Raw genomic sequence first — 21,487 nt, 5'->3', positions numbered from 1 at the left:
CTCAAGAGAACCTTTGTCTAAAACTTTGATAGAGACTGAATATCCGAACTGCAGGAACGATTGGAATAAAAAAAATTATTGTAACTCATAAAATCGAGAGTTTTAATTAAAATGGTAAAATTTTAATTTAAAAAAGATGAGTTATATATTATTATTAAGGGCCCAATATCTAATAACACTTTTTTTTTTCTTTTTCTAAAGCTTTGAATATTTACATAAAATAGTTAATGGCCCAATATCTAATAACACTTTTTTTTTCTTTTTCTAAAGCTTTTAATATTTACATAAAATAGTTAATGGCCCACTATCTTATGATCACCTTTTTTTTCTACATGTTCGAATGAATGAGACTAAGTATCAACGCAAGAATGATCCAAATAGAAAGTGATTATAATATCATAAGATCGAGAGTTTTAATTGAAATAGTAAGATTTTAATTTAAAAATATTAGTCATATATTATTATTATTTATATATTAATTAATAAAATAATAATAATAAATAAATGACACTATATAAAATTTATATTTACAAAATTAATTATATTAATTTATTTATTTGAACAAATAATAATTTATTTTTAATTTTTAAATATATATATATTTTTTTAATATAAAAATCGTATAAAATCGTAAAATCAAAATTATTGACCTTGTAAATCGCAAAATCTTATTATCGTAAATTTAAAACGGTAAAAATTTAGCTAAAATAAAACTTTTTTAACGTTTTTTCTTACAATTTTGTTGAATAGTTGCATGACTTTTGCTTGAAAACACTGATAATAAAAATAGTCTATAATTTTTATTTTATTTTATTACCATTTATATATATTATGCAACATAGAAATAAATAAAATTTGGTAAAATGATAATGGAATAATTCCCTTATAATTGTTTTTACTTATATAATATAAAAACTTCAATTAAAGATTTCTCGTATGGAAATCGATGTTTAAAATTAATTAATTATATAAAAACTATATATATTCTTGAGAAAATGGTATAGACATTGAACTTCCAAATATATAAATAATTAAAACTTAAACTTTGTCACGTCCCAATCATCCAACAACATTTAGTCTTCATCTACTTCATATGTAATAAAAATAACAAATCTTTCAAAATATTAAAAATAAATAAAAACATTTAACAAAATTGTAACTAAGACTCCTTAGCTAGTTCTTAAACCAGGCCTCCATATTATTAATGGTTCGGTTAAGCAAGTTAGTAACCATTTGAGTATATTCCTCGTTTAAAATAGCAGTCGGACAAACATCGACCAAAAGCTGAAAGGACACGGTAACGAGAGAGCCACCACTTCCATTGCTCGTCGAACCATCGGGTACCACCACAAAACCGGAGGAAAGCATTGCCACATTTTCGGAATCTCCTCCGTTCATCAACATGTCCATGGATTGAATGTCAATTGGGGCAAAAATCAGGTAAGCTCCCAAAGGATCCCAATTTGTCTCTTGAAGGATTATCATTTCCTCCTGCTTTATATTGGTAATTAATAATTTTCACTTATAGATATAATTCAATTTTTAAAGAAAAATAATATAACTAAGTTTTCGATACTCACATTCATTTGTAAAATTGAGATACAACTACCCTTGTCTTGCCCAATTACAATTTTCGAGATTTCTTCAAGATTTACACCATTTGAAAGAAGATCCCACTTCGACAAAAACACAAATCATAAGAAAAAGTTCAATATCTTTAACAATAAAATTGTTATAAAAAATTGAAATATTTTACTTACATTAGCCCTTGTCTCTTTAAGATAGTCAAATATATTTCTCGATTGGGCAGGAAGCCAAAAGGAATTTGTAGCACTAAGCATGGTACCTAATGGACGCCCTGGATTCTTAGTGTTCCTCGATATGAGAATTCTTGTTTCTTTTGGTCCGGCCGTAGGATCAACTAAACTCCACGGATGATCGACGGCCGAACTCACTGCCACGCTATAGCTTTCTACCATCCTCTCCGCCAATCGAGTAATGCATCGTTTACTTTCTACACTAGTCACCACTTATGATCCAAAAAAATAAAGAAGAGTAACGCTTTAATTTGTTATAACAATATCTAATTTAATAAATTATAATAATAATCGCGATATGTTTAATAATTATACCCATGTCGTTAGAAGGTACCAAAGTGGACAGAAAATATTGGAGACGGTCAGTTTGCTTCCCGAGTATCCCTAACCAACGTTTGGCACCGAAAGCTAAGCCGAGATTGACGAGAGGCTTATAGAGTGCATGAACGCCACTGTGGTCCACTTCAACATGCTCTATCCATGTAACTCTTGTCACTCCGTTGCCCAAATCATCAATTATGCACCCGGAAGGCCTTTTTCTATATTTAATTTCATCGCTTGGTCGAACAATATCGATAGAAAAATCCACAATTCCCCACCTTTTTTCTCCGAGTTGCTTGCAATGCCTTGCTAACATACTTCCTCGGGTTGGAACTAATGGAGAAGGTGCATGCAATTCTACGTTTATCTAAATCATCACAAAAATCTCAATTAACAATAAAAAAATGTACAAATAAAAATCACTTTTGTAAATATGAAAAAATAACAATTTTCAAATGATAAATAGTTTACCGCTTGCAAGGCCCCGTCACGATTTTCTTCGGTTCCAGTTGACCAGACTTCCAAAGTCATAGCTTTAGCAACAATGGCATGAAAGAATTTCTTCCATTGGTTCTATAATTATGTAACCAAAAGAAGAGTCAAATTTAAATTAATACAACATTACTAAATATATACACAAATATATTTAAATGTATACCATATCCAAGAAAATATTAATAAGGTCCAAGGGATCGATGAAAATGTTGTTGGTATGGCGAGACGACTCGCATTTGAGAGTTGGAATGTGAGGCCCTAATCTGCTTGCGAAAACCCTATTGTACTCGGTCTCGTTCAACTTAGAGCCGGTGCTATTAACAACATTTGGAAACCACATAGGATGTTCAATTTGGGCCAATTTATCAAGCTCATCCATTGCTAGATGTGCTAGATACATAATCATATCCTTGTCCGGTTGATTGCCCCACGGATACCGATGTTCATTGGCCGAGGTTGTTGGATTCAAGACTCCGTTTCTCAATCCCATTTTAAGCGATTGTCTTGGCATGATGTTTCGAGACGCCTTCAACCTTGAGATAATGTTAGCACTCTTCTCAATCTACAAACAATTGAAATGAAATTAAGAACCATCATATATATAAAATTACTAAATAATTGAAATCAAATCAAATAAATTAAAACAATTCTTCTTAAATAAATTTATTATGCTCACATTGTGGGCGGGCAAATTGTGACCGGCCAACAAAATCTCGCTTCGGTTCTCAGATGATTTGGGTACGCCACATAAAGGACATATAGCATTTTTGAGGGCTTCTTTGTATATTTTGTTTTCCGCCTTAAGTCTTTCATTACTCTTAGACAATTTCAAGACCTCGTTACGCTCATTAATCATCTACATTTAATCAAAATTATGAATATGTTAATTTAGAAAAGTAAAAAAAAAATAATCATAAAAGTGATCTACCTTTGATTGAGTACGTTTATTTTGGAACCAAAATTTTACTTGCAAAGGCTCCATTCCTATTTCTTGCCCCAAGAGCCTCCTTTGGACCTCATCAGGATTAGGACATTTTATGAAAAATCTTGAAAGTTGTACAATCAAAAATATATATATCAATTTGATTAATTCAATTGAATTAATTTAAAAACAAAATGAAAAAAGAATTTTTAAAGAAACTATACCTCTCCATTACTTGAATTTGTTGTGGGGTGTGCCGATTGAATATTTTACGTTTTCTCTTCCTAGTGTCGTTGATCTGATCTACACCGAGTGTTTCAACCGCCTCTACTACATCATTTTCTCTTTCGGGCCTCCTATTGCCGCCCTCCCTGACGGGAGTTTGTCTAATCGCACTTGGATTATGCTCAATGTTCCTCACCGAGTTTTCCTCGTACAACATGTTCGTGTTTTGTTGGCGAAAAGTACTCATTTGCGGGTTTTGTTGTTGATTTCGGTTCACTTGCATGTCATGCTCTTGGAAAATGCTTATGTGAGGGCTTTGTTGGTAGAGCATATTCATGGGCAATTCTTCGTCTTGGAGAACGTTGATGTTTTTCTGCAACATTAATTTTAAAAAAAATGTGTCAACTCCTTTTTTTTACTCTTAATAATAAGCACAAACAATTAAATTTTAAAATTATAACTACAAAAAGAAGAAATTAACCTCGTTACAAGTATCACCGGAAGAATAACTATTACTTTGTGACATATTAATTCAGTCGGAAGGGACAATGTTCAACTCGACAATTATTTGCCTGTATATAAATGTCCATTCAATGTTAGTAAAATAATAAAATGGAGTTCTATTTTGACAATATGTATATGTATGAATCATATTTACAATAACAAAGAATAAACTATTTTTCTACAATAAAAAAAAAAACAGAACAGTTTTATTACATATAGGTCATGAACCATCCAATTTATCAAAACATATAGATAATTAATTCAAACTATAAATATCATAAATTATAAAAAAATATATATATACTACATATAGAGAGAGGGACTCTGAAATGGTGAAACAATTGTTTACCTGTAAAAAGTTGCTGTTGAAGTGGTGAATAAATTAATATTTGGTATACATTTTATACTTGAAAAGGGATTACCAATTTAAAGAGATTTATGTAACATTTGATGGTGTAATAATGTAGATTCAGTGAATAATTAGCTGTCTAATAATTAATGTATTTTTATTTTCTATTTTATCTTTTATAAACAAAGATGTAATAATATTTATTCCTTTTCTTTGATGGTGTAATAATGTAGATTCAGTGAATAATTAGCTATCTAATAAATTATTTTTATTTTCTATTTTATCTTTTATAAACAAAGCTATGATAATATTTATTCCTTTTCTTTTCATCCATAAAATATAGCCGTTGCACTAATATAATTAATTGTTTTTAAAAATTGAGGTGTAAAGTAATAGAAAATACCAAATTAAGGTATTAAAATTACATATTTTTGGAATTTTTAACTTTGTAGATAGATACCAGAGTATTTTTTTTCTTTTTCAGAATAATATCTTGTACCTATAATTAAATTAACAAAAATATTATTTTACCCACTTTATACCATCTAAATTTTAATTCCCTATAATATACAACATTATATCGTGCAATACAAAAAATGAACATCTTAACATTAATATTTGGAATAAAAATGTGTATAATTTGGTTAAGATGGGGATACAATTTTATAAAATATTTTTTTTAAGCTTTAGTTGACTTATATGTAAATTTCTGTAATTTCTGTAAGGATTTGGTTAAAGTTTCAAAACCATATATTCAATTTTACTTATAATTTCCAACTTCATTAAAACTAATATAATTTTCTAGTAATTTTAAATTATATTTTTACACATGAGTAACATACTGATAAAAAAAATTTTTTTTTGTAGGATTATGACTCAATATTTAAATGAATTATAGCTTAAATGTATTAATTAGGATTATTAAACCTTCTCATTATTGATCATACCAAAATTAATAAAAACTAATTTTATATTTTTGTTTATTAGTCATATACAATACACATCTGTCACTTTTTTTTTTATATTTTTTTCCTTCACTTTTTTTTTAATCAAGATAGCTAGCTAGTTAACTTTCAAATAATTCACAATTTAAATTAAATCATTAACTAAAAATATTATATTATTTTATATTTATTTTTAAATAAATTATTTTCTATGGCCTACATTAAATGTGTTAATTAAGATTATTAAAAAAAACCATTAATGATCACACCGAAATTAATAAAACCATTTGGATGTTTTTTATTTAGTCATATATAATACACATCTGTCACTTCTTTATATTGTTTTCTTTATCTAATTTTTTCCTTTATTTTTATTCAAGATAGCTAATTAGTTTGAATTAATCTCAAATAATTCATAAATTAATCAATTGTATAATTAAATTATTAACTAAAATATCATAATATTTTTTTTATATACATCGGTACCTTACTACTTTTCCTTTTCTTTTCAAATAACCACATATAATCAATGTTTTAATATCTAAAATCAAATAAGATTAACATAATTTCAAATAATTAGTAAAGAAACAATACCTTCAAATTTTTATATTCATTATCTTATTATTTTCTAAAATCATCGTTACAATTTCATTGCTAGAATTATAATTTCAATTTGATTAACCACCAATAAATATTTCAAACCGGATCTTCTGCTCCCGATTTCAGTTGTCCCATGTTGCGGACCAATGAAATTGCAGGAGCATTATTTTAATAATAAATCAAATTTGGGTTAAAGAGAGGGAGAGAGTATTCGGAACCCGGATTTCTATCTGGGTTTACCCCAAACGCCATTAACGGAATGTCTAGTTAACGTATGGAGTGAAACTCCCTTCCCCCAGACTCCATTTCAAAAGGAATGCATATATAAGTTTAGAGCGAAGCTCATTTCGCTCTATGCGCCATGTAATAACAGTGTATATAGATATGAGATACGGAGAGAAGTGTACTTTGCCAGTAGCCATGTAAAACGGAATGAAGAGATCTGCCTATCAGGGCGAACCATACTTAGCCTTAAGTATTTTCTTACCCTAATGCTCATGTAAAACCCCTAACACATGGAAAAAAACATTTAAGTTTACCTTTCACGAAAAACATTTACTCATGTATGTAAATACAAAAATTCACCAAAAATATTTATTTTTAAATTAGAAAAAAATTAAAAAATTATACTAATTTATAGACTGGATCGAATCATACTTCGCTTTAATTACTTTATATAATCTTATAGAATCGGGTGAAACTTCCTTCGCTCAGGAGCCATGTAAAACGGAATGAAGAGATCCGCCTATTAGGGCGAAACATACTGAGTTAAATATTTTCTTACCCTGACGCTCATGTAAAACCTCCAACACTTCCATGAAAAGACAGTTTACATGAGCGTCATGGTAAGAAAATACTTAAGGCTAAGTATGGTTCGCCCAGATAGACAGATCTCTTCATTCCGTTTTACATGGCTACTGACGATGTACACTTCTCTCTGTATCTCATATCTATATACACTGTTATTATATGGCGCATAGAGCGAAATGAGCTTCGCTCTAAACTTATATTTGCATTCCTTTTGAAATGGAGCCTGGGAGAAGAGAGCTTCACACCATACGTTAACTAGACATTCCGTTAACGGCGTTTGGGGTAAACCCGGATAGAAATTCAGGTTTCGGATACTCTCTCTCCCTTCAACCCAACTTTGATTTATTATTAAAATAATGCTCCTGCAATTTCATTTATCCTCAAGAGTGAAACACTTAAATCGGGAGCAGAAGATTCGATACCTAAATATTTAGTGCATCTATTTGCTCAAAACTCAATTTTTTTTTATTTTTTTTTGTTGGACATATTCTCTAACTAAGAAAACATAAAGCATAAGATTAAGTATCAACAACTACTTTACCTTTCAATTTATTTATTATAGTCTACTACCATATCAATTATGGATATAAAACCAAAACGATATGATACTTATTTTACATCATTTCAATCCCTAGATAACTTTCTTTCATTTATGGTTTATAAGATTTGATGTCTTGGATTAAATCATTGAACTCTTTAATAGAAGATCCATCTTTTTCAACAGCTTTCTTAGCCAATTCACTCATCATCGCCACCTTATTCCTCATCTCCATCGCCTCCTCGCCGTCTCCGCCATCCATAACCTTAACCATCGCTTTCTTGATCATCTCTCTATCGATCAACGGAGTCTCCTCAGTCGCCCAAATTCTCCACACTTCATTTCCAACCGGAATTCCAATCTTCAAAACCTGAGTTAAGAGTTGCTCGTTAGAGAATTGGTCCGCCATTATCGGCCAAGTAACAAAAGGCACCCCAGCCGCCACTCCTTCCAAGATCGAGTTCCAACCGCAATGCGTTAAGAAACCTCCCGTCGCCGGATGGCTTAGGATTGATATCTTGTTTTGAAATATAGAATGTTATTATAGTATACTTTTGAAAAAAAATAATTAGATTAATTTATTTCATTACCTGTGGAGCCCAACCCTTAATAATGATTCCCTTTTGTTTCTCATTCATTCTCTTCTCAAATCCATTAGGAAGCCACCATTCATCTCCTCCGTTTTGCTCCTCCTCCTCTTCCTCCCCTGTTTTTAGAATCTTTGTCAATACCCAGATGAAGGAATGCTTTGAATCTTCGAGGGCGGTTGCGATTTCGTCGATTTGAGTCTTACAGAGTCGAGTCAGGCTCCCAAAACAGATGTAAAGAACCGAGTTTTGTTCTTTGCCGTCGAGCCAAGTAAGACATTCGTACTTTTCCGACGAAGTCGGAGGAGTGCCTTTGTAGAGTGAAGTAGGTCCGACATGCCATGCCTTGATTCCTATTGTCTTTCTGTAATAATCCCCATAACCAGATTCAAGTTCTTGGAAGCTATTCACAACCATCCCATAGCATTTGCTCTCTGCCTCATTCAACTGATCAAACAGTTGAGAGAATGTGGTTCTCGATTTCATTATGTCGGGTAACTGGGATCTGGTGAGCAGAACCCGATGCGGAAGGGTGGGAACAACAAACTTTGTTGAATCAGATTCAACGTTTTCGTGGGGTTTGAAGCGTTGGATGGCAAGAGAAACGGCGAGATTAAAGAAGCCGCTGCCGCAAAATGACAACCTGGGTATGCCGAGTTCGATTGCGATTTGAGACGTCCAAGGGAAGAGGACGTCGGAGAAGATGCATTGGGGTTTGGTTTGGCGTATGAAGGTTTCGATTTCTGGGCGGAGCATATCGACGGCGCGGAGGAAACGGATCGACATAGCTGGAGTGGGGGCATCGGTTATGTTTTCGCAGTGTTTTGGAAGGCCGGCTTGGAGGGTGGGGAAAGGGAAGAGTTTTAGGGTTATGAGTGGTCGGAAAATCTTGTGATTGATGTAACGATCGGCGTTGTTTGGAGTGGTGATGATGGTGACTCTGACTCCGTTTTCGGCGAAGAGACCGGCTATGTCGAGCATTGGTATCATGTGGCCTGGAGCCATGTATGGAATGAACATCACATGGAAATCTGATGATGATGATGCCATTATTATTATTATGTCTTCTTCAAAGATGAAAAAGTCTTTACTTATACTACTACTTTTGTGAGATCGATCAGATCAAATCAAATCAAACCAAACTGATCCTAAAGTTGTGGCACTTTTTTGTTAAAAAAATGACACCAAACTATATTTATTTAAGTGACAGGTCAGGTCAGGTCGGTCGGGCATGCATTTGCATAGCGCTGTCAAACTCAGAAAGCCACGTAAAGGTTTCAACCATTTCATTAAAAATAAAAATTATAATTGAATCCAATATTCTGAACCAAACAGAAATTACAAGATACAGATCTATTTTCGGAATAATTTCACCTTACTTTATTAAAAACAAAATTGGGGTTCATCGATCTCAACCTCAACATCTTTCTCAAATTATTAGGACTTGATTTACGACGACAACAACAACGTAGCCAAAACGCGACGACGGACCTGGTTTGGTTCATTTAGTATGAGCATTTTTTTTATACGTCCGATCAAATTATCAAAGTTTATGAATTTAATCTAAAAATTAAATGACAATGAAATTGTAGAAGATGATGGAAGTTAGTTATATGAGATTCATCTAAGACATCGGCCACCATCTTTGCTTATGTAACATGTTTTGCTTTTATTTTTTAAAATTTAAAAATATATAGTACAGCTTCAAATAATATTTCATAGGATTGTTGTTGGTAAAATAAGAATTCAAATTTGGCCGAGTGATAAGAGTCGATTTAAAATACCACAAAATATCACGAGTTCGATTTCATCTTGAAAATACTTTGACTTTAAACAGGGTTATCATACTAGTTGTCACACGGGCAAAAAACGCAACGGATTTTTACTAACTTTTTCGCCCTTGTGCGGCTTGTTTTGCGCACCAAAACAATCAGCCAAACTCAACACCGAAATTTATTTTCGCACAGAAATAAACAGCAAACTCACAACACAATCAATAAGTATACAAGAAAGTAAAAGACACAGAATTACGGGTCACGCCCAACTTTATAATTTTATTTCGCTCACAAATAACAATTACAAAGAAGGACTATAAACTCACTTGGCTGCACACAAAATGACTCTCACTAGTTGTGGGTATTTTTCTACAAAAACTCAACCAAACGTCATTGTGCAGCTCAAGTGTTATATTTATATTCAAATAAATAACATCAGCCTAGGAAAATAATTGCTCCAGAATGTGGGGTCTAACTGCTCGGCCGTGGGTGCTGAATCTTGGGTCTCAACTGCCAGTACTCGGTCTTTAACTACTAGTACTCGGTCTTTAAACTGTCCATTATCCAGTCCCACGGTCTTCCCCAGTCAAGTTGCGCCACAAGCTTCTGGTCGTGGGTATAACTGCAAGTAGTGGGCTGTAATCGTCCACTACACCCACGTTTTCCCTCGGACCCAGCTGCTGCTGACTTTATCCCCCACTTCGGTCCATCATGCCGACTTTCTCGGTCCTCAACCCATCATTCTGATATTTTCGGGTCCACAACTCATCATGTTGACATTTCTGAGTCCCTCGTCTGATCGTCCTCGGTCCTTCTCTAACCGTCATCGATCGACTCCGTATTTTCCGCACTCGGTGCGCGCACACTCAATGCGTTGGCTGTTGTCACTCTTTTGCACTCAGGTCGCACGCACACGACCACACTTCAGCTCGGTCTCGGCACTCCGCATCATGCGGAGCCAAGCACGCATTCTAACATCCATTTCTCGGTCCTTGTATTTGAAACTCGCGCCCCGATAAAAACTTTCGACACTTAACACTCCGCAACTCTGGTGCCCATGCCGCACACACGCGACATTCTTTTTAGGGACCTCTCGGTCCTGGCCCTCCGCAATCAAGCCAAGTACGAGGCCAACATTCAAGGTTGTAACACTAGTTCTATTTTAATTTCTAAAAAGATAAGATTTCAATTTTTTTATATAGATTTCTATCAATTTTTTTAAATAAATTTAGTTTCTTTATTGATTTTTATAAAATGTATTCATATATAATAGTATATATATATATATAAAAATTATTTTAATTAATTAATTTAGTAATATAAAAAAAAAAAAAAGATTTTTTTTTTCAAAATCAACTAATTAATTTGTTTTCTATAAATGATATTTTATCAAAAAAAATAATTTATTTTATTTAAAAATTGAAAGAAATGTAATTTTCCTTATCTTCTTCCTCTCGTGTTCTAGCAGAAACCTGTGAAAGGTGTAATCGATTGAACATGATACTGAATGCTTCCTCCATCAGCAATGGAGGGCTAGCTCTTCCCTGCAAAACCCATCTTCTTCCATTATCGCTTCGCTTCATCGAACCCCATACGATCTCCGTCAAAAAACCCACCATCTCCATCAAAGCCAGCGCCGCCGACCATGCTAGATTGGGTCCAGAGATCGACATGGTGAAAAACAGGGAGGGCCTCTACACATCCAAGAAGAATAAAGTGGTTGTATTGTGGGACCTAGACAACAAGCCGCCACGTGGACCACCGTACGACGCGGCCATAGCATTGAAGAGGGTAGCGAAGATGTTTGGAGAGGTGATCGAAGTATCTGCCTACGCCAATCGCCACGCTTTCATCCATCTCCCCAGGTGGGTCGTCGACGAGCGCCGCGAACGCCGTCATCTCGACTCCCTCGAACGAAAAGGAACGATAACGCCGTCCGATCCCTACGTCTGCGGCGTCTGCGGTCGAAAATTCAACACCAATCTGGATCTCAAAAAGCACTTCCGACAGCTCCACGAGAGAGAACGTCAGAAGAAGCTCAATCGTTTGAAATCTCTCAAGGGTAAGAAACGGCAGAGATACAAAGAAAGATTCGTAGATGGTAACATTAAGTACAACGATGCCGCGAGGAGCTTGGTCACACCTAAGGTTGGGTACGGTCTGGAAGCTGAACTCCGGCGAGCTGGGGTCTATGTCAAGACAGTGGAGGACAAACCTCAGGCAGCTGATTGGGCGTTGAAACGGCAAATGATACATTCAATGAGCCGAGGAATCGACTGGATGTTCTTGGTTTCAGACGACTCAGACTTTTCAGATATGTTGAGGAAAGCTAGAGAATCAAATCTCGGGACAGTTGTTGTGGGCGATATGGACAGAGCATTGGGTAGACATGCTGATGTGTGGGTTCCTTGGAATAGGGTAGAGAATGGGGAAGTTCTTGAGAAGGATTTAAGGCCTAGGATGAATATTGATGAGATGGAAAATGATTCATTCTCAAATCAAGGTGTTTATGCCAATAATAGAGATGTGGACAGAGTGGTGGATGATCTTGTTGCAGGAAGAACAGATTTTCATAGCCTGGAAATGAATTCATATTATCATGAAGATGATGAAGAAGAATCAGAAATGGAGGAAGATGATGAAGATGATGATGATGATGATGATTTCTTGTTGGACAGTGAAGATGAAGGAGATATATACTACTGATTGATTTATAGCTGATTTGTAGATATAGGAGAATGGATTTCTTATTGGAGATCTTCAAAAGAGGCAATTTGCAAAATCTTGAGGTATATTATATAATTCATTACACTATGATTTGAAAGCTTGCATTTTTGTTGAGAATATTATCAGTATGTAGCTTGTTGCAACTTAGGATGCTATTGATTCTTCAGCTGAACAAACTGGTTGCAATTGATTGATGAACTTGCTATATTGTATTGGATAAAGAGTCTTTTTGACCCCAATTCGTAGTTAGGATCACCAATGTTTTTACAAATTACCCAATATACGAAATTTTCTTGTTCTGTTCCAGACCAGCTGGATGAATGATGATAGATGGACAAAAATATATGGTTGTTTAGAACATTTTGTCATCTTTAGATGAATCAATAGCAACCTCTGCCGGAAAGCAAATTATATCCATCTCAAGTATTAGGCAGGCAGGCCCTAGATGGGTTGGAAGCAATTTGGTGAGCAAACTCCGGCCAACCAACCATCATTATGAATTGTGATATGATTGAAGGGTCCCCTCAAATTGTTTATGCTCTGCCTTCCATCCATAGTTGTACCTAAAGATAAGGATGTGTGTTTGAAGATGACACAGCTGAGTCAACAAAGACAGAGGCTGAATTCTGGTAAGCTTTGGATTATTTTTTGACTGAATATTTCAGTGATGCTATCTTGGTTGCACCCACCCATGTAAATTGTTAGCGATATAATCCCCACTTGAAAACCCTTTCTGAGTTTGAACTAGAAAACGTCAACAAATTTTCATGAGAAACACTTTTTGTGTGTTCAAACTCAGACCTAAATCCTGAAAGTGTTTCAAATTGTCTTTGTTCCTCCTGCCCCAACCAACTAAATGCAACACATGTCTTCAGCCTTCATTCTTATCTGCACTCCTCATTTTTTTTTGTCTATTTGCTTACTATCTTAGTGACAGATTAAGAATGAGGGCTAGTCTGTTTTCTTTAGATCAATGATTGTCATATTTTTTATTCTAATTGTAACATTTGAGATTATGAGCTCTGTTGGTTGTTATGAGTGGAAGATGCTTGCATTCTTCAATTCCTCTATTTAATTATATTGAATTTAGGTATGGACAAATAAGCCAAATTTTGGGCTTAAAAAATAACATTTTACTGTAAGCCAGAGATATAACAACAATGAAAAAGGGACAAAAATAGACTTGGATATTAGTGTTAGAATTTTTAGTCATATCCACTATATTTTTCACAATACTAATTATGAATATTGAAAGGTTAAGTGCAAGTTAAGTTTATGAAAAACAAATATACAAAAATAATATCTAAATTAAATTTTTTGATATGTAAATTAATTTAATAAAATGTAAAACTAGTTAAAATTATTTTGTTCTGGTATAATTTATTTATTTTTATAAAGTGATTATTAAATTTCAGAGTTAAGTAAATTAATTTTTATTATTTTAAATAATAGATATTTGAAAATATGTATCTCGTTTTAATTATTTTATTTTCAAGTTTTGAACTGTTGATTGTTATATTTGTTAATTGATTTTATTTAATTATTATTAATTTTTTTTATAAATTATTGTCACATTTATTTAGTATAAAACTTTATTTTAAATAATAATTATATAATATTATTACAAAAGTCTTTGTTGTTGACTTTAATGTTACAATTTTTAGATTAGTTCTTTTAAATTTAATTTACAAATATGTAAACTGGTTAAATAAACTAGTAATGATAAACTTAGATAATTTTTCTTAGGGAATTTTAATATAGAACATAAATTTTCTAAGGGAATTTTAATATAGAACAATGAGTTAATTTTTTTTTCTATTAAATTTTTATTCAATGACATGTCATTTCTTACTTAAAAAAATTTACAAATTTTCTTTAACTCTATTTTTACTAGTAACCTCTTAGAAAATATTATATTATTTAACTAACTAAACTATTTAGATTTTTTATAATTTTTGTTTTGAATTATAAATAAGAACTAACCTTACACATCACAGTAATCCTCACTGAAGCTCTTTGAGTTTAAACAGGGACATAAATGTGAGTGTGGAGTGTCATGGCTATGGCTAGTTCTCAATTAATTCTAAAAACAATTAATAAAAAATTTAATATTTACAATGTAACAATAAATATATATATAATTGAATATTTATCTCAAGTCTCAAACTAAAACAATGTCTTAAAAAATTAAATTTTACACTGCTCCTATTTGGAATGTTTTAAATAAAAATTATGTTGGTTGGATGTATGGCTAAATTTTATTGTAATAAAAATAAGAAAACTTGTGAGGATGAAAAATGTCAAAATAATAAAATAAAAAATCCAATTAAAAATGAGCCTAATTAAATTGTTTTGTCGTAAAGAGAAATTAGTTAATAGAAAAAGACAAAAAAATCCCTAGACCTCTCTTGCTGCGCCCACAATACAAAAACAAAGCCACACTATTATTATTATTATTATTAGTAGTAAATGACGATTCTATCCTTCTTGTTGGAGGAGGGATGGTGCGATGGATGATGTCGGCCAAGTTTGGACTTATCTTTTAACCTTCATCCACGTGGCCGCCGCAACCAGACGACACACTACATGCCAATTCACAAACCGATTTATCTTCTTTCATATATAATTATTTGTAATAATTTTAATCACATATAAATAAATATAATAAAACCATAATTAACCTAAGGGAATCCTTATATATATCTCCATTTTTTTAAGTTAAATTTGGGTTAAATTTGTCCGTCCCCTATATAAATATTCAGTGATGAATTAAGGGTTAGCGTTTTCTCGGATTAGTAGAAATCTGACATCCTTTTTTTCTCTCTCTATCCGTCCATCCGAGGAAAAAAAAGGATTTAATCATGGAAGGCGATTGTTGTTCACCGGAGAAGACGAAGTTGAAACAACAGCAGCAACATGATAATAGTACTATCAGCAACAAGAACAAGCCATACAGAGGAATCAGGATGAGAAAGTGGGGAAAATGGGTAGCCGAGATTCGAGAACCCAACAAAAGGTCTCGTATCTGGCTCGGTTCTTACTCTTCCCCAATAGCCGCCGCTCGTGCTTACGACACCGCCGTCTTTTACCTTCGTGGCCCTACCGCCCGTTTAAATTTCCCTGAATTCATCGCCGCCGCCGCCACCGCCGGTCATGACGAGATTCGGGATATGTCCGCCGCCTCTATACGGAAACGGGCTACTGAAGTGGGTGCTCGGGTCGACGCCATGGAAACCGCCCACCAAGCTGGTGTTGCTGCTGCTGCTGGTCATCCTTCAAGCTCTTGTGATTCGATTAATCGGCGGCGAGTAAAACCCGATTTGAACGAATACCCAGATCCGGAATCCTCGGAGGAAGATGAATCATAATTTGATCAAGAATTAATGTAACAGTAAAAAGGTCAAGTGTTTTGAAGATCACACGATCCAAAGGGATCTTGTTTGATTGAATTTTCATGTATACATTACATAAGAGTTATTATTTTAGGTTATCAGTCTTTTTCTATTATTATAATAGTTTCACAATTTTATTCATATTTGGTATGAAGATTGATTAAATTGTCTTACGTAATTTTTTTAAGTGATTGAGAGGTTTTCGTTGAATGTAATTTTTAATTTATTGATTAATTTTATTTTATTTTTCATTAATAATAATATTAAAAAAAACCCAAAATAATCCAATTTCTATTCTAAGTCACACATATGAATCAACTTGTTGATGATCTAAATAAATAGTTTCTTGCATTAATTATTTATTCCTGGCTTTGTCATTTTGCTTCTTCTTTTTCTGTGGTTTGTGAGTCCAAATCCATGGTACTGTGCATTGATGTGAAGGAATGAAAATAATAATAATAATAATATAATAATAATAAAGAAGAAGAACGTCGTGCAGATAAGGAAGAGATAGAGAGAAATTGATATCTAAATTAACAAATTAAAGCTACTTGTGTGATGTGTTTATTATTATTATTATTATTAGTTGGACAACTCTCCACTTGGTTGAAACACCTGGCTACTTACTTTTTTCTTTCTTTTTTTTTCAAATGAAAAGAACATCTGAATTTCAATAATAAATAAATGGCTTTTGAGGCTGAGGACGGTTACCATACAATTCCACAATTTGATCCTTTTCGAGACAAAGACTCAAGCGCTGTAATGTGGTGTGGTGTAGGGGACTGTTTTCGCGACATAGAAACAAGTGGTGCATGTGGGGGACTGGGACTATGAAAAGTCACCGTTATTCTTTTACGAGGGTGATGTGGTGTGGGCACACGATATTTTTTTCATCAATGAAACCATGATTCTTGCTGATCGATATTGATTGTCTATGTATTTTACGATAGACAAGAGATATGTTGTCTAGAGATCGATTATATTGTTGAATTATGACATGATTCACGTTATTAAGTGGTAAGCCCGACCCTCTAATGATTCTAAGGACTACGAGACCAATTTTTTTTGAAAATATATATAGAGAACTTTAATATATATGATTCATGTTCAATCTCAATTTGTTAACCCTAGGGTTTGCATTTCAAGTACTTGATGTGAAATGTGTGTTTCATCATGATAATATGGTTGAGACATTTCCAACCAGTTCCAATCAATTAATTGTTTTCAAATATTCAACATTAATGATATCTTTGTCAAGTCTTTGTAAAAGTGATAGATTTCAATAAGCTTGTGTTTATAAACTCTTTTAGAAAAAAATCTTACTAAAAATAGAATATGAATATTAGTATACTTAAATATAAATTAATTATTTTCTTTGAAATGATTTAAAGTTGAAGTAAAATAAATGTATATTCAAATCTAGACGAGTAGTCTAATAATATTAATGTCGTTCTAAATAAGTTCTTAACAACTATTTTTACTTAATTGTGTTATTAAATTAACCAATTTATTTTTTGTGAAGTCGTATATATATAATACTATTTTAATGATTTTTTTTTATTTGTTTCCATTATCTCATGTTTTTTGGGTAACATTTTGAGATATATAAGTAAGATACGAAAAAATACTCCACTCTTTCTCGCTTGTTTATATGGTTGACAACTTGACACATATTTGTGTTTAAGGTTAATTTTATTGAATTTTATTTGAAGAAATAAATAGTATTGATTGTTTTTACCCAAAAAGTAATTATCCTTTGACAGAGACACACCATTTTATTTAACTAAAGGAGAAGTGGTCCTCATTCTTTCTTTTTCTATATATATATTTTTTTTTATGAAAAAGGCAAGTGTCCTAAGTTGTAATTAAGTGTTTAGTATAAAATATTGATTATATATATTTTTAAATAGTTAATAAGATATGAGCTATTATTTAATTTGATATTGAGAGAGGAAGGTGTTTATTGTGACATCTATCTTAATATAGTAAAATACCCGTCATTTTAATAACAAGGAATGTAGTCTCATTAATTTAGAAACTTTTATATTTATCTTTATCTAGAAAAATCTATTATTCTAATGGGATGATACATAAAATGAGCATTAATTATTAGCATATAAAATAGACATATAAATGAATGCAAACTCATCCAGAGAAAATAATTACGAGACTACTAAAAAAAGTGAAATAGATCGATTTAGCATGATTTTTATTAAAGCAATTAAAAATATGGTATGAAAATTGTTAAATCAAAATTTGAAACACAGCAATGATGTGACTATGATAAAAAAAAAAAATGGATTTACTTAATTAATTCATATGGATTGAGATTCTGATTTGTGCCAATGATTGTGATAATAATTTTTCTTTAGCCACATTAATAGGAGGTAGAAGCTAAGGCTATTTTTTTTAAGGGTATGACTTTTTCATTAGTTTATCATAACAGAAATGTCTATGAATTCATAGGAAATTAAAACACAAATGTCACAAATTAATATAAGTTAATTAAAAGAAATACAAAAACAATTCACCTCCCTTTGGATACCCTACTATCTTAATTATTATTAATTAAAAACTTGAGTTTGGTGCCAATAATAAGTTGGACCATTAAAATTCCCTCATTTGGAAGCAACCATATATACAAAAGTTACTAACTTTTAAATAGTTTAAATCGAAGGACAAGAATCAACGTTTAAAGATAATGTCATAATTCAATTCTCATTTAAAACACCTTAAATTGAGATGTGTTCATGTTTAAGGATGAGAAAAATTACCGATATTAAAGGTATATCGAAAATACCGTACCGCAATATATCGAAAATATCGATTTTTAAGGTATACCGAAAAAAATATAAGGTAGGATACCGATACCGATACCAAAATTATTGGTACGGTAAAAGTATAAAAAATTTAAAATTTTAATATATCGAGATATACCGAAATAGTATTTATAAGTTAAACTATATATAATATATTTATGATACTTATAAGAAAATAATTAAATAAATTTGATATTAATTTAAATATAAAATATAATTTTTGAATAATATCAAAATATAATTATATAGAAATATTATTTAATATGTAATCTCTACCTTACCGATGAAATTAATTTTTTTAAATTAATATGTTTTTTTTTATGTATCAAATGTTTATTACCGATACCGTTCCGAAATTAAGGTATATTGAAATCAAGGTAATGTAAGGGTATGGATTTTTTATATACCGAAATTAAGATATATCGAAATCAGGGTATACTGAAATCAAGGTAAGGTAAAAATATGCATTTTTTGTATACTGAAATTTTCGGTAAGGTATAAGGTATGGATAAAACATTAAGGTATATTATACTGACCCACCCCTATTCATGCTACATTCTTAATAATTTTATATATTATTATTTTTGTGAAAATAATTTTATTAATGGAATTTAATTTATAAAGTAAAAGAAGAAGTCAAATGAATTGGGGTCACATTTATAGAGTGTATTGTAATATAATAAAGAAAATTACATGTGCCTGCAACAAACAGATAATTAAGGGGTAGGGGGTGGGGGGACCAAAACCCACCAAATTGTATTTGTATAGGTTGAGGCGTTCACACGGATTCCATCTTGACGGTTCATTTTCTATTATTAGGGTTTGCTTAAGCCGCACAAATATCCATATCACAATTCTTCACTTAATAAGTATTTAATTTAATATATTTCCTAACTTTTTATAATTTGACATTTAACCGCGATAAAGTTATACATCGATATTGCAACAAATTGTAGTTGGTTGTTGGTATGTTTGTTGTCCGGTTTATTTGTCGATAGGGACTCGATTTAAGGTATTACTCAACTTTTGCTAATTGGACGAATATTTATTTATTTACATTCATTTGTATTGCCAACAAACTCCTTGGAGTTCGATAAATATTGGCTAATTGGGAACATTTTTGTGTATGGCTGGCTAAATTTATAAATACAAATATAAAAAAAACATTAGAAAATTGTTATATATTCTTTATAATTAGATCCATCGTATAAAACTTGTTCTGAATAAATTGGATGAAATGGTATTTTTTTTTTTTTAATTTAGAGTTAAATTATGAAGACTTGTCTTGGGTTTCATCTTTAGATTGAACATTTTAATTTATTTTACAAAAATGAATACGTGTAAAATAATACTTGTGTCTCCTATCTTGGTTAGTGAGTTGACTTTATGATATCGAATATATATTGTTTGGTCTGGACAATAATTGGATTATACATGGTATATATATATAAATTTAAGAGAATAATTGACCCATGATTAGTGGCCTGTTTGGATAAAATTGAACAATAATTGGATTTTTTTTTTCTTCTTTTTGAAAAACATCTAAATCTATCTTTATAATACAAGAAAAACACAACCCGAAGTGACACTCCTTACTCTGCCTAAGATTAAAAGTTAGTCCTCTTAATATTTATCTCTTCATCAAACAAATCAAATAATTAATCAATTAAAATATTATTTATTTATTTTTTAAAACAAATATATGTTTTATTAAATATTTTATCAATAACCCAACTTTTTATAATCCAATACCTAACAAGATTATTTAAATAACTCAAATAATTATTTAAATAACCCAAAATCAAACAAAATCTTAGTAGACTTTAAATAACATTCACCCACTTTCCATTTTGGATAATCTTTTATGATGAGTTATTTTTTTAGAATAAATCTTTGGAATTATGTTTTGAACCAATATAATAAAGTTCTTACATGATAAAATCGATCTGCACTACTCTAGTATTGTAGATAAAGAAGCTGGAAGTCATGAAAATGCAACCTCTAGTTTAATTAATTAAGAAGAAACATAATCTGTTCCATGCATATATATGTGTCAAACCACATTAATCAATCACCATATATTCCTCTTCAAGTACTTCAAAATCATAATGCCCCCAACAAAAATGTTCAGAATTCGACCTCATCATTGTTGTAATTAAGTTAAAAGTACCCGTTCAATGTGATTAGATAATTGACTTGGTTAGCTTTAAAAAAAAACAAAAATGTTGAATTAAACAACTTTCAAGTGTTTATATATTATTAAATGTTGGAATTACACGCTATATCAATTAGATCTCGTTCGGATTTGGGGTTATTTGAAAATTTTAGAAGAAGAAAAAAAAAATAATTGTTGATAACTTTGAGGAAGTGATGATTATTTTTAGTAAAAAGAGTTAAAATGTATTCATATATATATATATAAATAAAATATTAAAATAGAGGATATTTTAGTATTTTGATTAATAAATTAAGTGATGTGATAAATGAGAAGAGAGTGAAATAATGTTTAACTTTGTTTGGATTATTAAAAGTAATTCAAGTGACAATATTAATGTTTTTTAAAAAGGCAAGTGTCACGGTTTTAATTTTCACTTTCTTAAATATAATGGGAAAAAAATATTTATGTTTACCCACTAACTAATTTTATTAAAAGTTTAATTAA

At 31.4% G+C, this 21,487-nt stretch overlaps 4 protein-coding genes across 4 annotated transcripts; 2 read left to right on the top strand and 2 right to left on the bottom strand.

Annotated features, from left to right (window-relative positions):
• Window positions 1-1,173: 1,173 nt before the first annotated feature.
• On the bottom strand, window positions 1,174-4,162 carry LOC124928983 (homeobox-leucine zipper protein ROC2-like). Its single transcript, XM_047469236.1, has 9 exons — window positions 3,780-4,162; window positions 3,601-3,679; window positions 3,310-3,489; window positions 2,797-3,195; window positions 2,610-2,711; window positions 2,133-2,505; window positions 1,761-2,029; window positions 1,581-1,676; window positions 1,174-1,491 (listed from the first exon to the last, which is right to left on the bottom strand). The coding sequence occupies exons 1-9, from the start codon at window positions 4,160-4,162 to the stop codon at window positions 1,174-1,176; spliced, it is 2,199 nt and encodes a 732-aa protein (XP_047325192.1).
• A 3,449-nt stretch (window positions 4,163-7,611) lies between these two features.
• On the bottom strand, window positions 7,612-9,194 carry LOC124931566 (UDP-glucose flavonoid 3-O-glucosyltransferase 7-like). The gene is made up of 2 exons (XM_047472058.1): window positions 8,116-9,194; window positions 7,612-8,042 (listed from the first exon to the last, which is right to left on the bottom strand). The coding sequence occupies exons 1-2, from the start codon at window positions 9,160-9,162 to the stop codon at window positions 7,638-7,640; spliced, it is 1,452 nt and encodes a 483-aa protein (XP_047328014.1). The 5' UTR covers window positions 9,163-9,194; the 3' UTR covers window positions 7,612-7,637.
• Window positions 9,195-11,335: 2,141 nt separating this feature from the next.
• Window positions 11,336-12,863, top strand: LOC124931621 (glutamic acid-rich protein). The gene has a single exon (XM_047472131.1). It carries the CDS (start codon window positions 11,385-11,387, stop codon window positions 12,591-12,593), a length of 1,209 nt encoding a protein of 402 aa, XP_047328087.1. The 5' UTR covers window positions 11,336-11,384; the 3' UTR covers window positions 12,594-12,863.
• Window positions 12,864-15,354: 2,491 nt separating this feature from the next.
• On the top strand, window positions 15,355-16,121 carry LOC124931904 (ethylene-responsive transcription factor ERF011-like). Its single transcript, XM_047472483.1, has one exon. It carries the CDS (start codon window positions 15,476-15,478, stop codon window positions 15,980-15,982), a length of 507 nt encoding a protein of 168 aa, XP_047328439.1. The 5' UTR covers window positions 15,355-15,475; the 3' UTR covers window positions 15,983-16,121.
• The last annotated feature ends 5,366 nt before the right edge of the window (window positions 16,122-21,487 follow it).

This window comes from Impatiens glandulifera, chromosome 3, assembly GCF_907164915.1.
Source record: "Impatiens glandulifera chromosome 3, dImpGla2.1, whole genome shotgun sequence".
NCBI classification, from domain to species: domain Eukaryota; kingdom Viridiplantae; phylum Streptophyta; class Magnoliopsida; order Ericales; family Balsaminaceae; genus Impatiens; species Impatiens glandulifera.
Note: the sequence above shows the minus strand (reverse complement) of the source record. Positions and strands in the feature narration are given on the sequence as shown.

What these genes read in the sequence shown, in the direction of transcription:
- LOC124928983 (XM_047469236.1), bottom strand. Translation starts at nt 4,162, where the DNA reads ATGTTGCAGAAAAACATCAACGTTCTCCAAGACGAAGAATTGCCCATG. An exon ending in ACAATTTGCCCGCCCACAAT is followed by an intron (nt 3,196 to 3,309) that starts GTGAGCATAATA and finishes AATTGTTTGTAG; the next exon opens with ATTGAGAAGAGTGCTAACAT. An exon ending in GTGACGGGGCCTTGCAAGCG is followed by an intron (nt 2,506 to 2,609) that starts GTAAACTATTTA and finishes GTGATGATTTAG; the next exon opens with ATAAACGTAGAATTGCATGC.
- LOC124931566 (XM_047472058.1), bottom strand. Translation starts at nt 9,162, where the DNA reads ATGGCATCATCATCATCAGATTTCCATGTGATGTTCATTCCATACATG. An exon ending in TTAAGGGTTGGGCTCCACAG is followed by an intron (nt 8,043 to 8,115) that starts GTAATGAAATAA and finishes TTTCAAAACAAG; the next exon opens with ATATCAATCCTAAGCCATCC.
- LOC124931621 (XM_047472131.1), top strand. Translation starts at nt 11,385, where the DNA reads ATGATACTGAATGCTTCCTCCATCAGCAATGGAGGGCTAGCTCTTCCC.
- LOC124931904 (XM_047472483.1), top strand. Translation starts at nt 15,476, where the DNA reads ATGGAAGGCGATTGTTGTTCACCGGAGAAGACGAAGTTGAAACAACAG.